Below are 14398 nucleotides of genomic sequence, written 5' to 3' on the forward strand. Positions count from 1 at the left end.
GCACCGAGTAGACTGGCGCAGCAGTCCCTCCAGAAGCTCTGGAAGAAGGGCCCTGATACGCTCGTCAACAGCTTCCATTGGAAAAGGCTAAGGGGCTGGTGCATGAGTCGGTGGCAGAATCTGAGGGGGCTCGAGAGCCAGTACCAGGCTTCCAGAAGACAGATGCGTCGGCACCTCCTGTATAGAGGGTGAGCGGTCCTCCCGGCGCCGACGCTTCGCAGGTGCTGAATCCCTTGGCTCCCCAGCGCTCTCGGTACTGCGCATGGAAGGAGAACGATGACGGTGCTTCTTAGCCTTCGCTTGACGCCTGTCATCGAGACTCCTCAGTACCGAAGAGGAGGACATGGAATCCTCACGCCTCCTTGGGGCTGGGTCCGACGAAGTTCGGTCCCGGGGGGCCTGTATAGCAGTAGGCCTCGAGACAGGTGGAGATCCACTCGATGCCTCGCTGCTTCCAGCGCGATGTGGTCATTCGGCAGCCATTACCTGCGCTCTCGAAGTCGATGCTTCCCTCGATGTTGATGCTGCCGTCGAAGGACCAGACCGATCCGTAAAAGGTTTTTCCCGTTGAGCCTCCCGAGACACTTGGGTCCATTTTTTCATTAAAGGACACAGCTTTCAAGCAGCTAGTAGATGATCGGGCCCAAGGCACTGGAGACATCACACGTGGGGGTCGGTACCTGAGATGGTCTGGTTGCACCGAGTACAAAGCTTGAAGCCACTGGGTGTCCTCGATGACATGGATGGGTGAACGGTGGCTGAAAAATTTAATGACTCAATTTTGCCAAAGAAAAAAGGCACAAAAAGGGAATACAAAGCCCGACCACGCGGCCTAAAAGAGGGCCGCGACGAAAAGAAAGAAAACTTAAACTCAGTGACTAAAAAACCAAGGAAATAAAAGTAAATATGAAAATACTCAATAAAAATAATAACTTTGAAAAGAAGTTGAAAAAGAGAAAGCGGTCTTGTCAAAAATCTCCTGGGCCGAGGGTAACAGCGAAGAAAAAACTGCGTGTCACCTCAGTCGCGGAAAAAAATGAAACTGAAGGAGTCACGCTCGTGCCGCAGGCAGGAAGTCATTTGCGCATGCGCAGTGCGCTCTGCCTACGCGACGGAGCGTTCTTCAGAGACTTTTTAATTTTTGCTTGGAAAAATTTCCCGGTCTCCTGGGCTGCCGCGGGCATCGACCCAATCATGAGAACAAGCAGCCTGCTTGTCCTCGGAGAATCTCTGGTTTCAATTTTTGTCTGCATGTTTGTTTGTGGTCACCTATTTTGTATCAGGTGAGAGTCATGTTCTGCATTTGCAAATGAAGTGAAGGATTCTGCTAGCATATAGTGTCTGTAGGAATCTGTAACGCTCCAGTATTTTTGCAGGGTTTTGTGTTATTTTGTAAGTGTTTCTGTCCTGTTTGAAAATTAAAAGTGCTCAGGGCTAGTGGTTTCCACATCTCGTAGAGTCACCACACAAACAAAAGCTCATCTGCTTTAAAGTATCTGGCAGTGGTAATTTATTGAGGGCTATATTTATATATTTGTTTAAATATCCTAGAGACAATCTTGATCAGGAGATGGCAACTGAGCTGGAACTGTAGATTGAACAAGATCAAACAGTGGTCAGACCAGTAGAGTGGATTTTGTCACCAGGGAGTACATTGACCAAATAAGATGGTTTGCCAGGATGTAAATCCTGAAATATGAGTTGACGAAGGACTCTAAGAAAATGAAAAATTCACCAGTGAAGAAGAGGTGCAAGTTTAAATGTACAGTACAAAGAAACATGAATATTATAACCTTCTCCTACTTGAGCACGCAGCTGTGGAATGCTCTACCTACAGACCTGAAAGCTACTGAAGAAATAACTAACTTCTGCAAATCTCTGAAGACACATCTCTTCCAAAAGGCCTACAAAGAAAACACTTAGCCTACAAAACTACCTCAACAATCCACACAGTTATTACAGTTCACCTACAGTGGGGGAAATAAGTATTTGATCCCTTGCTGATTTTGTAAGTTTGCCCACTGACAAAGACATGAGCAGCCCATAATTGAAGGGTAGGTTATTGGTAACAGTGAGAGATAGCACATCACAAATTAAATCCGGAAAATCACATTGTGGAAAGTATATGAATTTATTTGCATTCTGCAGAGGGAAATAAGTATTTGATCCCCCACCAACCAGTAAGAGATCTGGCCCCTACAGACCAGGTAGATGCTCCAAATCAACTCGTTACCTGCATGACAGACAGCTGTCGGCAATGGTCACCTGTATGAAAGACACCTGTCCACAGACTCAGTGAATCAGTCAGACTCTAACCTCTACAAAATGGCCAAGAGCAAGGAGCTGTCTAAGGATGTCAGGGACAAGATCATACACCTGCACAAGGCTGGAATGGGCTACAAAACCATCAGTAAGACGCTGGGCGAGAAGGAGACAACTGTTGGTGCCATAGTAAGAAAATGGAAGAAGTACAAAATGACTGTCAATCGACAAAGATCTGGGGCTCCACGCAAAATCTCACCTCGTGGGGTATCCTTGATCATGAGGAAGGTTAGAAATCAGCCTACAACTACAAGGGGGGAACTTGTCAATGATCTCAAGGCAGCTGGGACCACTGTCACCACGAAAACCATTGGTAACACATTACGACATAACGGATTGCAATCCTGCAGTGCCCGCAAGGTCCCCCTGCTCCGGAAGGCACATGTGACAGCCCGTCTGAAGTTTGCCAGTGAACACCTGGATGATGCCGAGAGTGATTGGGAGAAGGTGCTGTGGTCAGATGAGACAAAAATTGAGCTCTTTGGCATGAACTCAACTCGCCGTGTTTGGAGGAAGAGAAATGCTGCCTATGACCCAAAGAACACCGTCCCCACTGTCAAGCATGGAGGTGGAAATGTTATGTTTTGGGGGTGTTTCTCTGCTAAGGGCACAGGACTACTTCACCGCATCAATGGGAGAATGGATGGGGCCATGTACCGTACAATTCTGAGTGACAACCTCCTTCCCTCCGCCAGGGCCTTAAAAATGGGTCGTGGCTGGGTCTTCCAGCACGACAATGACCCAAAACATACAGCCAAGGCAACAAAGGAGTGGCTCAGGAAGAAGCACATTAGGGTCATGGAGTGGCCTAGCCAGTCACCAGACCTTAATCCCATTGAAAACTTATGGAGGGAGCTGAAGATGCGAGTTGCCAAGCGACAGCCCAGAACTCTTAATGATTTAGAGATGATCTGCAAAGAGGAGTGGACCAAAATTCCTCCTGACATGTGTGCAAACCTCATCATCAACTACAGAAGACGTCTGACCGCTGTGCTTGCCAACAAGGGTTTTGCCACCAAGTATTAGGTCTTGTTTGCCAGAGGGATTAAATACTTATTTCCCTCTGCAGAATGCAAATAAATTCATATACTTTCCACAATGTGATTTTCCGGATTTAATTTGTGATGTGCTATCTCTCACTGTTACCAATAACCTACCCTTCAATTATGGGCTGCTCATGTCTTTGTCAGTGGGCAAACTTACAAAATCAGCAAGGGATCAAATACTTATTTCCCCCACTGTATATCCTACCTAACACCTTCCGTCTATCTCCCCTTACCTAATCTTCAAACGCTAAGAATTGTACCTGTTATCACGAGATGATTATGTCATAACCATACTCTGTAAGCCACATTGAGCCTGCAAATAGGTGGGAAAATGTGGGATACAAATGCAATAAATAATAATAATAATAATAAATGTAGAACACACTGAAGAAGGTCTTGAAGATAAGGAGGAATGTAAACAACTGCTTTCCTGTTTGATACTTTTACAATGAATGTTCATTTTAGATTCACTCTCCCACAAAATATCTATTTTGATATTAGTCTGACTTTTTAATAAAGTTATTCCAAAGAGAAGTTTTCACCAAATATATAGCAAATTTTCATTGTAGCATCTTTAGCCAAAAAGGGTTCCTTCGTTTTTTGGTGGGTTTTTTTTTGGCTATGCCATAATACTATTATAAATACAATCCGTTAAGTGTAATTATTGAACTAAACATGCATGACATTAAGCAACGACTACCAAATCAGCAACTTTTCTCAGTTTTTGTACTTGTATTCCTAGCTTTTCTTTTTGACAGCTTTTAGCACACAATCCCAGTTGCTCTCCTTGCGAAATAACATCTCTTTCTTGGGTTTTCTGGTTTGGAACAAGTCATGCTCATCTTCATCAACGGCCTCTGAACAAATCTCCATTTTCTCTATGATCAACTTAAGGAGTTCATGTTGTTTTTGCAGCACCATAGAAATGTCCTTGAGCCTAAAATAAATGTGCACGCATAAGAACGGTACATATTTACACAGTGCTTTACATTTCCATACAGAAGTACACAACTTAACACAGTGTTGTTGTTGAGCAGGGCCTTACTTACTACTTAACATTTCTAAAGTGCCATCAGGGTCACGCAGCGCTGTACAATTTAACAAGGAAGGACAGTCCCTGCTAAAGGAGCTTACTTTTATACTCTGAAATAATTTAAAAAGTTTTTTCATTACTTGCAAGCTACATAAGCTTCAATTACTTTCTAACACTGTATGGAAATAATGGATTAAAATATTTAGGGAGTCATTTTCAAACAGCATGGGCTAACACAATTAATGCACATTACACACCGCAGGACCCACTGTTAGTAAATGGCTCTCTAATTTTTAAAAGCATATGCTAAGAATGATATGGACAAGTATGGAAACTGTTCCTTCCTCCTACATAGTTCAAGAAAAGTATATTCCTGGAAAAAAAATGTATCTGAGAATGTAAATCAAGTATTTTATCCCAGTTAAGGTGGTGAAATGGAATTTTGAGGGTCTGCCTGGATAAGATAGAGAGGTTTTAGACACAGATTGCAAGACTCTTTCAAAGTGTCTACTACATGATACAGTTTGTCTAGCAGCTTACATCTGATTTGGATGGGAATACGCTCTGTACGCTACTACCATTGTTGGTGTTTATAGTACTAAATTAATATAATGTACTTTATGTTGAGCTGCTAGATTCCCCTCTGAGGAGATTACAAATTAACCCCCCTATTTACTCCACTACAGAGTGAATGGGCTGTGTCGGCATTAGCGCATGGCAGCTGCTAGCGCAGCTTAGTAAATAGGGCGGAAAGTTTGGTTTAGTGTATTTCACTTGATATACCACCATATGGGGAACCCGTCATATTGGTCTACAACACAATATTACAAAATAAACAAATAAAATAAAATATATAATAACATACAATAGTGCAAAATAAAAGGTAGGGGAAATACATAATATAAAATATTAAAAATATTGTATGTCTCACAATTCAATTGGCCAATCCACTGAAACTGGCTGCTCCAATTGTCAAACATCAAAGGTGTCCTCAAAAAGGAAAGCCTTCAGTTTTTTTTTTCTAAAATAATAATAATATGATATTTCTGTCCACAAATATGTTGGGAGGTGGTTCCAGAGTAAAGGGAGCGCCACTGAGTAAGCCTCTAATGTGATGAGATTAGTGTCATGATTTGTACAGAAACAACTGTCACAAATAGTCTGTGCAGAGGTAATGCGTCAAAATTACACTCTGCACTGTTCACCAAAACACTTATAGAATAGCATGAGGTACACTTAGGAGCTTTTTTCAAAAGAAAAGAATGTGCAAAAAATGGCACAAGGGGCAGATGAATGTGTTTCTCACAGGAAAATGTTTAAACCATATTAATTAAAAAAAAAAAGTCTGATATTTGCCGAAAGAAAAATGTTTTGAGAGTGAGCGTTTCGGGGACGTGAAATGGGCATTGTTACATAATGTACGTGGGTTTTTTTTGCCATAACAGATAGCAAAACAATTTCTTTGTGTAGAAAGAAAAATGCTGTGAATTAGACCTGCTTTGTGATTTTGCTGAGTTGGAGAGTAGAGAGGGGAAATTGTTGGTTTGTGAATAAAGGGTTCTAAAGTCAGTTCCCACCTGGATGGTACCCACCTACAATTTCCCATGTGGACAATTCCCACCACGGGCAATTGCCCATAACCCCAAAAATGCAAAACACATTAGGACAAGTAATCTCCCTCCCTTTCCTCTTCCAGACATAGAGTTTATGTGGAGCCCCCACACCCCCCAAACTAGGTTTCAATCTAATTCATGTTTAATCCGGGATCTAAATGTTATAAATAAGTAAATAAATAAATAAATAAATAGATTAATACAAACTGTAGTTCATGAGGGGGGCAATGCCCCCCCTCACACACCAAACTACATTTCAACCTAATTCAGCCCCTCAAAATGACACACTGATTACGATTTATAACAAATTACCAGGAAATATGGGACAAGAAAGAAGCTACGGTCAGTAAAAAAAAAGGCTAGGGAGAGTGGAAAAAGACCGGGGGAGGGGGGGAGGGGGAATGTCCTTGGTGGGAATTGTCCCAGGGGGTATTGTCCTAGGTGGGAATTGTCTCGAGGGGAATTGGTGGGTAGGAACTGTCCACGTGGGAATTCACCTCTTATGGGAATTGATATAAGAAAGAAGCTACAGTCAGTAAAAAAAGGCTAGGGAGGGTGGGAAGTGACTGGGGGAGAAATGTCCTTGGTGGGAACTGTTCCCCTTAAGTGGGAAGCGGGAATTGTCCTGGGGGAATTGGTGGGTAGGAACTTTCCAGTGGGAACTCACCTGATACTGTGAAAAAGAGTGGTCTGTTACTTTTGTTTCTGTGACCCCGTCTGAACTTTTGAATCTTCACATTTCCTCCCTCACCTCCGCTGTACCTCCCCTCTTAAAGTCCTTGCCCACACTTGCCAGCCCTCAGCTACACCCAACCCTTGCTCTGTATTGGCTCCCTTGCCCCACCAACCCCTCGCTGTCCTCAACCCCCTTATCTGCTTGTCTTCTATATCTTGTTGTTCCTCTGTTTTCCCACTCCCAGTTTGTCATTGTGCTTTGTGTTGCAGTTGTTTGTGTCAGGACTGTGTGCTGGTGCTGGGAGAGACTGTGCTGTGTATTGCTGACTTTTGTGTGAGGACTGTTTGCTGGTGCTGGAAGAGTGAGTGATGGGTCTCACTGGGTGCAGTAGGTGGAAGAGTGCACAGCAGTGTTATTGGGCTTAGTGGGTTGCACCTATGGTGGTAAGACACCTGCACATCAATCATGGATGCACTGAATGCTATTGTGGCTGACACTTTGCTGGAGGTGAAAGAGAGTTTGGAGAGCAGGCCCAGGAGGACATATACCAATCTAAGAGTATTAAGGCCTAGGACCCGCTTCATGGACCTCACTGCCTTACTAAATACCACTTTGACAGGGCTGATATACAGAAGCTCTGTGAACAGCTACAGCCCTCTTCCAGGCCAGAGCATGCAGGAATAATCCAGTGTCAGTCCACCTTAAGTTTATTGCCTCTCTCACCTTTCTTGCCACTGGCACTTTTCAGTTAGTGCTAGCAGTCAATGCAGGCCTCAGTCAGCCTGCCATCTTCAACTGCCTAGCCCAGTTCATTGATGCCCTCCAGAACAAAATGGCTAGGTTCTACACTATAGACCACTTCCCCTTAGTCACCGACATCATGGACTGCATACACATCGCACTCAGAACCCCCCACCCCTAGGCATACGAGGAGACCTATAGGAACAGAAAATCATGCATGTCTTGTGTGATGCCCAGGGAGAGATTATGGGCATGTGTGCACGCTACCCGTGGTCTATCCACGATTCTGGAATCTATTGTAGGTTGGATCAAGGGGAAATCACCAGCGGCTGGCTCCTAGATAAGCGGTACTGGGATTCCTAACCCCGGTACCCACTCCCACCCCTTACATCACCACCCTACCTCACTCAATATGCCCCCAGAACCCACATCCATGATCCGCACTCCACAAGGGCCATATACAAATACACGCCCGTGTCTATGAATCCTGCTTCAGCCATAGGTGACAGAGGCTACACCTAGCAAACCTGGTTCTTAACTAACATTTTCCACCCCAAAAATGAGGTGGAGGAGGAATATAACATGTCACAAGAACACATGCATCATCACTGAGTGAATCTTTGGCTGCTTGAAAAACAGATTCAAATGTCTCAACTGTTCCAGAGGAGAGCTCCTTTACAGCCCAGAAAAGGTTGAGAAAGATATTATTGGCCTGCTGTATGCTGTACAACTTTACACTGCAATGAAGATAGCCCTGCCAGAGGACACACAGCAGCAGCAGGCATACCAAAAGAATGATGATCTCTCCCCCCCCCCCCCCACCACCACCACAGAGCTGACCAGAGACCAGCAGGGGATCCCTGCCAAAGACTCATACAGACCAATCTCCAGTAAAGGTCAGTGCAGTATTTATGTGCTCACCATATCTTATTCTATTCCCCACCACCACCCTTCTCTTTCTTTTCCCCAGCACACACCATCACAGCATGGTATTTGCGTCACAACCCTGCCTCATCCTCCCCTCCCTCTGCAGTCCACCTCTCTCACCCCTCCTTGTAGCTGCAGGGATTGTCCAGGCCTTGTAGAAGCAAACACAGTGTACGAGTCCTCCCCTGTGGAGTTGCTACTGCCCTCAGAGGTGTCAGGAGATGCAGCTGCTTTTGCTGCCCATGGAAATTGGGCCACCTGGTTGATCCTGTGGTTGAGTTGCTGCTGGGCACAACACCTGGCAAGGCAGTGTGTGCTGCCCTAGAGGCACCTGGCTACAAGGTAGACCCACTGGCTTGGGATCGTATGAGTCCCACCTGAATCTGCTTGGAGGCTGGTTACTTGGCTGGAGCTGAGGAAGTTGATGTGAAGCTGAGTGGTGTGGGCACTGATGGCACTTGTGACTGGTGTGGAAGGTGGTACTGCTGGAATGCAGGCCTCAATAGTTCCCTTGAAAGGGTCAGGTGCCTGCTGGGTGGGCAATGTGCTGGACAAGACCACTTGTCTCCAGGATTTGTATTCCCTTGGTCAAACATCCCACTCTCACATACTTGTGTTTTCCCATGGGGCGTTCGAGTTCTCTGCTTGGTTGCGGATTCTTCTGAACAAGACCACTGTGTAATCATGCAGATCTTCTTGGATCCCCTGAAGATGCAGCTTCCCTGCTCTTCTGCTGCATGGTATGCTTCACCTGCAGGCAGTCATCCTGGACTTGGAGCCTCTGCTGCTGAACCCTCTCACACAACAGCTGTAGTTTCTGGTGCCGGTAATCAGCCAGCTTCACCTTTTGGGCCAGGAGTTTGTTGGTCAGCTGCACAATCTGCTGCCTGTGGTGGGACGGTCCCCTATGGGCCAACTGTGGCTCCTCTTCTAGCTCCTCAGCCTCTACAGGGGTATCTGGCATATCTGGGCTTGCACAGTGGTGCAGCTGGCTATTGGAAGGCAGGGCAAGGGACAACTGGGGCTAGCTGGTTGTTACCTGGGGGAAATCTCTAATCTGTGGCACCAATGAGATAACATAGCAGAGAACCCCCAGAGCCAAGGATATGATATATGCTTGTCCCCTGAGTGGGCTGTCTCCCTACAGGCATGCAAGAAGGGTCTTGGCCCTGGCTGAGAGGCAATATGACACTGTGTTGTTGCCTAGCTGGTGCCATTGTTACAGCTCTTGTCAAGGATGTGGGTGGGTGGGTGTGTCCCCATGCCCATGTGGCCTACAGCTGGCTGGGGACGCTGTTTGATCCTCCCATCCTTCTGGCCATCTCTGCTGGGACCCCCTTGATAATAGCATTTTACATTCTGCAAGATGGGAAACCTAGGTTTGGGGACATATATTTGTGATGTAATCAGGCTAGCTGGCTTGGGGACCTCACAGATGCCAGTGGCTGCACATTACCCCATGACTCATGGGCATGCTCTTGAGGTAAGCGGGAGGAGGGATATGTATAGGTGGCAATTTCCCTAAGGAGGGGGTTTGTGTGCCACTATCATGTAGAGTTTTGAAGCATCCCCAGCTTGAGCCTTAAGGGATGTTTCACAGGGCAGTATAGCTAACTTTGCACCTCACAACGTTATATACAATTGATGTGGGGTGTGGCCCCAGTGAGGCTATCCATTTGGATAGCAACTTGTGTTCTGACAGCCCTGTGTGGTGCAGGGGTTAGGGCTGTGGGCCCTCAATGCAGGGGACATGGGTTTGATTCTCACTGTGGGTCCTTCTGGTTAGTTTCATTTACCCTGCCATAGTTGTTGCAATTTCCTTGGTAGCTGTGTGTGAAAGCTGGCTACTTTTCCTTGGGTCAAAGGAAAGTGCTGTCCAACATTCTTCCCCCTCCCCCTTTCTTTCCATGTCATCTCATAGGTTTGGGTTTGGCTGTAGCACATTCTAGTGGATATGGAGGTTGGGGAAACACTGTAATAAGGGTAGCTGCATACTCATGCCTTGATCTAGGACAGAGCTGTTATAGGGGTTCAACGTCAATGAGGCTTACATCGGGCCCTGAGGCAGTTCCTCATGCACTGGATGAGGCCAGGGTCTTTGCACTGTATCTTCCTGTACTGGCAACCTGAACCTGTGAATGCTGAATCATCTACAAAACACAAGTTGATGGAGCCAGGGTTCAGGTAATAGGCCTTCTTGGTGTCCCATACAGAAATTTTTTTGGACATATTGTGCAGTGCTCCTCACATAGCCTGTGACAGATGGCCACAGCCAGATTTTTTTTGGGGGGGGAGGGGGGCCTGTGGGGGTGGGTATGAAGTATACAGGCATAGGTACTGTGTGAGCTGAGGTGGCCAGTGGATGGCATGGTTGTCTTTCTGTGGAGTATGTGCACTGTTGCTGGGAGATGGGGATGGGCAGTGGGGTAAAGCAGGTGTGCTGTTGGGTGGCTCAATGTATTTTAATGTGCTGCTGCCACCACTTTGATTGGTTGGTTGTGAAAGGCTGTATATCAAGTCTCCAATAAACATTCACACCAGTTTGTAGGCATGGGACAGGAAACTGGTGGGGAGAAGGGGGTCCAAATATGTGCAGCCCCTCATTTCAGCATTGGTTAGTGGAGGGGGACACATGATTACTTGTCACTGGATATTCTGAACATTCTGATTTACCAATGTTTGTTATTCTTTCTTAAGAAAAATCAACAACATGTATTGCAACAACAAAGGAATGCCACTGCATGCCTATGTATGTTGTTTGCACATGAGTAGTGCTGTGATCCTGGGGGCACTGCTTTACGCTCACTTTCCCAGGCTACCTCTAATTGAGCTCCATGCCCTCATGGAGATGTTGTGGAGTGGCAGGTGGTGAAGGTGCTTTAAAATTTGTCTCCTGTGCCTCAGGCATAGGAGAACCAAGAGCTCTGTCTCTGACACACTGAAATTAGACTCCCTCCAAAGAGACATGACTGTCTACACTGAGAAACATTTCTCCAGTGCAGGAGGTATATATACACGTTTTGCATGTGGAGAAAACTTACTGCCATTGCCAGTGGACATTTTCTTGACGCAGGGACCAATATCGCTGCTGCACGTTTTACATAGTGTGTTTCCAGTTGGTGGAGACATTTATCTCAGAACGTCTATGACGTCTGCAGTGTATCCTCTTTCTAAACATTTGTGTGTGTGTGTATGTGTTTTCGAATATCTGAACACATTTATTTATTTCTTCCATTATGGACTTATGTTTTTAAACATGTTCCGGTAAACGTTTATTTTGCCATTTGAACATCATATTTCATGAAAGTGCTACTTTTCTGTGGACTTGTACATGCACAGTACAGAACAACAACAACAACAACAACAACAACACAGGTATCTCTATTACCTTAGAAACAGGCACCCAGAACCAGCCTGAGTAGCACACAAATCATCATACACAGTTTACACCTGCTCTGAAAGAGAATTAAATGTGACCATGTACTCTATGCTTGTACTCAGATTTTATGAAATACTAGTAAAAAAGGCTCATTTCAGTATGAAAGGCAATGGGCGCTAGCAAGGTTTTCCTCCCCCTCCCTCCCTCTCTCCCTCTGCCCCCCCAAGTCCCACGGCCCCCTTTCCTCCCCTCCGTTTTCCATGGCTTCCTCCCTCCGTCACTCTCCTTCACTCTGTTCTCCCTCCGAGTTGCAGGCCCACCTCCCTCCCTCCCTCTGTCATTCTCCTTCGCTCTGTCCTCCCTCCGATTGCCAGTCCCTCCCTCTAAAATCGCCAACCCCCCTCTCTTACCGGGGTCCCATCGGCAGCAGTGAAGAGCGAACAGACTCAGCGAGTGTACTGCCTTTCCTTCTCTTCGCTCTGACTTTGGTCCCGCCCTCATTTCCTGTTTGCGCAAGGGTGGGACCAGAGTCAGAGCGAAGAGAAGGGAAAGCAGCATACTCGAAGGGATGTATGACGTCAGTGTTATCTACCACAGGTAGAACACCATATCCGAGGGAGCCACGGTCCCAGGCAGCGTCAGAACGTTGGAGGTGAGAATTATTATATAGGATGCAGGTATATCACAATTTTGTCCCAATTCCATCTAAATTATACCCCTGGAATGCTTATCCATGGTCTATTTATAAGTAGGCACCCTCTTTCTGAGGGCCTAATTTTTATGCCTGTATCCTCTTGTGTTATAAAACAGCATCCCTTTTCTACATGCAAACATGCTTTATATGTTGGAAAAGCTTTTTTAAAATTACCGCCAGAGTACTAGGTTTACTAAAGTGCAGCATCACATTAGTATGAACTAATGCCATCAATATGCGATATTAAACAGTTTTACTGCATAAAATGAGCTCTGAGGTAAAGAGCATAGTAGCATAATTAATAAATGTATCTATAAATGCTGATAATACACAAAAAGGGGCATAATCGAACGGAAACGTCTATCTCCATGGGCGTTTATCTCCGTGAAGGGGCAGACCGAACTGTATTTTCGCAAAAAATAGACGTCCATGTTTTATTCGACAATTTGTGAGGTGGGCGTTTTTGTTTTTCAGCGATAACGGAAAATGAAAGCGCCCAGCTCAAAAACGAATAACTCCAAGACATTTATTCGTGGGAGGGGCCAGGAGTCGTAGTGCACTGGTCCCCCTCACATGCCAGGACACCAACTGGGCACCCTAGGGGGCACTTCTACAAAAACAAAAAAAAAGGTAAAAGAGCTCCCAGGTGCATAGCACCCTTCCCTTGTGTGTTGAGCCCCCCAAATCCCCCTCAAAACCCACTGCCCACAAGTCTACACCATTATTATAGCCCTAAGGGGTGAAGGGGGGCACCTACATGTGGGTACAGTGGGTTTGGGGGGGGCGGTTTGGAGGGCTCCCATTTACCAGCACAAGTGTAACAGGTGGGGGGGGGATGGGCCTGGGTCCACCTGCCTGAAGTCCACTGCACCCCCTAATAACTGCTCCAGTGACCTGCATACTGCTGCCAGGGAGGTGGGTATGACATTTGAGGGTGAAAATAAAAAGTTGTGAAATGGCATATTTTGTGGTGGGAGGGGGTTTGTGACCACTGGGGGAGTCAGGGGAGGTCATCCCAGATTCCCTCCAGTGGTCATTTGGTCATTTAGGGCACTTATTGGGGCCTTATTCGTGGAAAAACAGGGTCCAGGAAAAGTGCCCTAAATTCTCGCTACAAACGCATATTTTTTTCCATTATCGGCGAAAGGCGCCCATCTCTGATCGGCCGATAACCACGCCCCAGTTCCGCCTTCACCACGCCTTTGACATGCCCCCATCAACTTTGTCCGCATCCGTGACGGAGTGCAGTTGAAAACGTCCAAATTCGGCTTTCGATTATACCGCTTTATTCGTTTTTGTGAGATAAACGTCTATCTCCCGATTTGGGTCACAATATAGGCGTTTTTCTATTTCGATTATAAGCAGGAAAATGTTTCACAAACTAATTTCTAATAAATGCTTTAAGAATCAATCTTTTACTCGTTAGTTTCCATGTCAGTGTTTTTGGACAGTAACCATACCTTTATCAAAATTGATATATATGAAATCACAGTACATGGATAATGTAAATAAACACCTGTTCTTTTGCTTCCAAAGTTCAAGCTCCATTTTATCAGAACTGTTTACTTCCATTGTTGGTTCTTCAGCACAAAATATAGTGCGGATAATACCCTTAAAAAAAAAGGAAAGAAAGAAAAAGAATTTAGCATCCCATAAACTCCTTGCAATAAGTTATTTTAAAATTAGATTTTCAAAAGTATATTTTCAAAGGCCCATTGGGACACGTGCAGGGCAATTCTATAAATTGGTGCTATCATTTACTCATCCATTATGCACTTAGGGGATCTTTTACTAAGGTGCTCTAGCATTTTTTGCTGGCGCTAAACACCAAGACACCCATTATATTCCTATGAGCATCTCAGCGTTTAGCACCAGTTGATATTTAGTGTGAGCTAAAAACTTTAGCACACCTTGGTAAAAGACCCCCTTAAATGCTTAGAATGCTAGCACTTATGAGAGTTATGTGC

General features: G+C 45.4%; 1 protein-coding gene across 1 annotated transcript in view; it reads right to left on the bottom strand.

Annotated features, from left to right (window-relative positions):
* Window positions 1-3745: 3745 nt before the first annotated feature.
* The window catches only part of TRPA1 (transient receptor potential cation channel subfamily A member 1), a 197215-nt gene continuing 186562 nt past the window's right edge, over window positions 3746-14398 (bottom strand). Inside the window, 2 exon segments of the mRNA XM_030190171.1 lie at window positions 3746-4305; window positions 13948-14042. Coding sequence (XP_030046031.1) covers window positions 4107-4305; window positions 13948-14042 — 294 coding nt within the window. The 3' untranslated portion in view covers window positions 3746-4106.

Source organism: Microcaecilia unicolor, chromosome 1 (genome assembly GCF_901765095.1).
Source record: "Microcaecilia unicolor chromosome 1, aMicUni1.1, whole genome shotgun sequence".
NCBI lineage: Eukaryota > Metazoa > Chordata > Amphibia > Gymnophiona > Siphonopidae > Microcaecilia > Microcaecilia unicolor.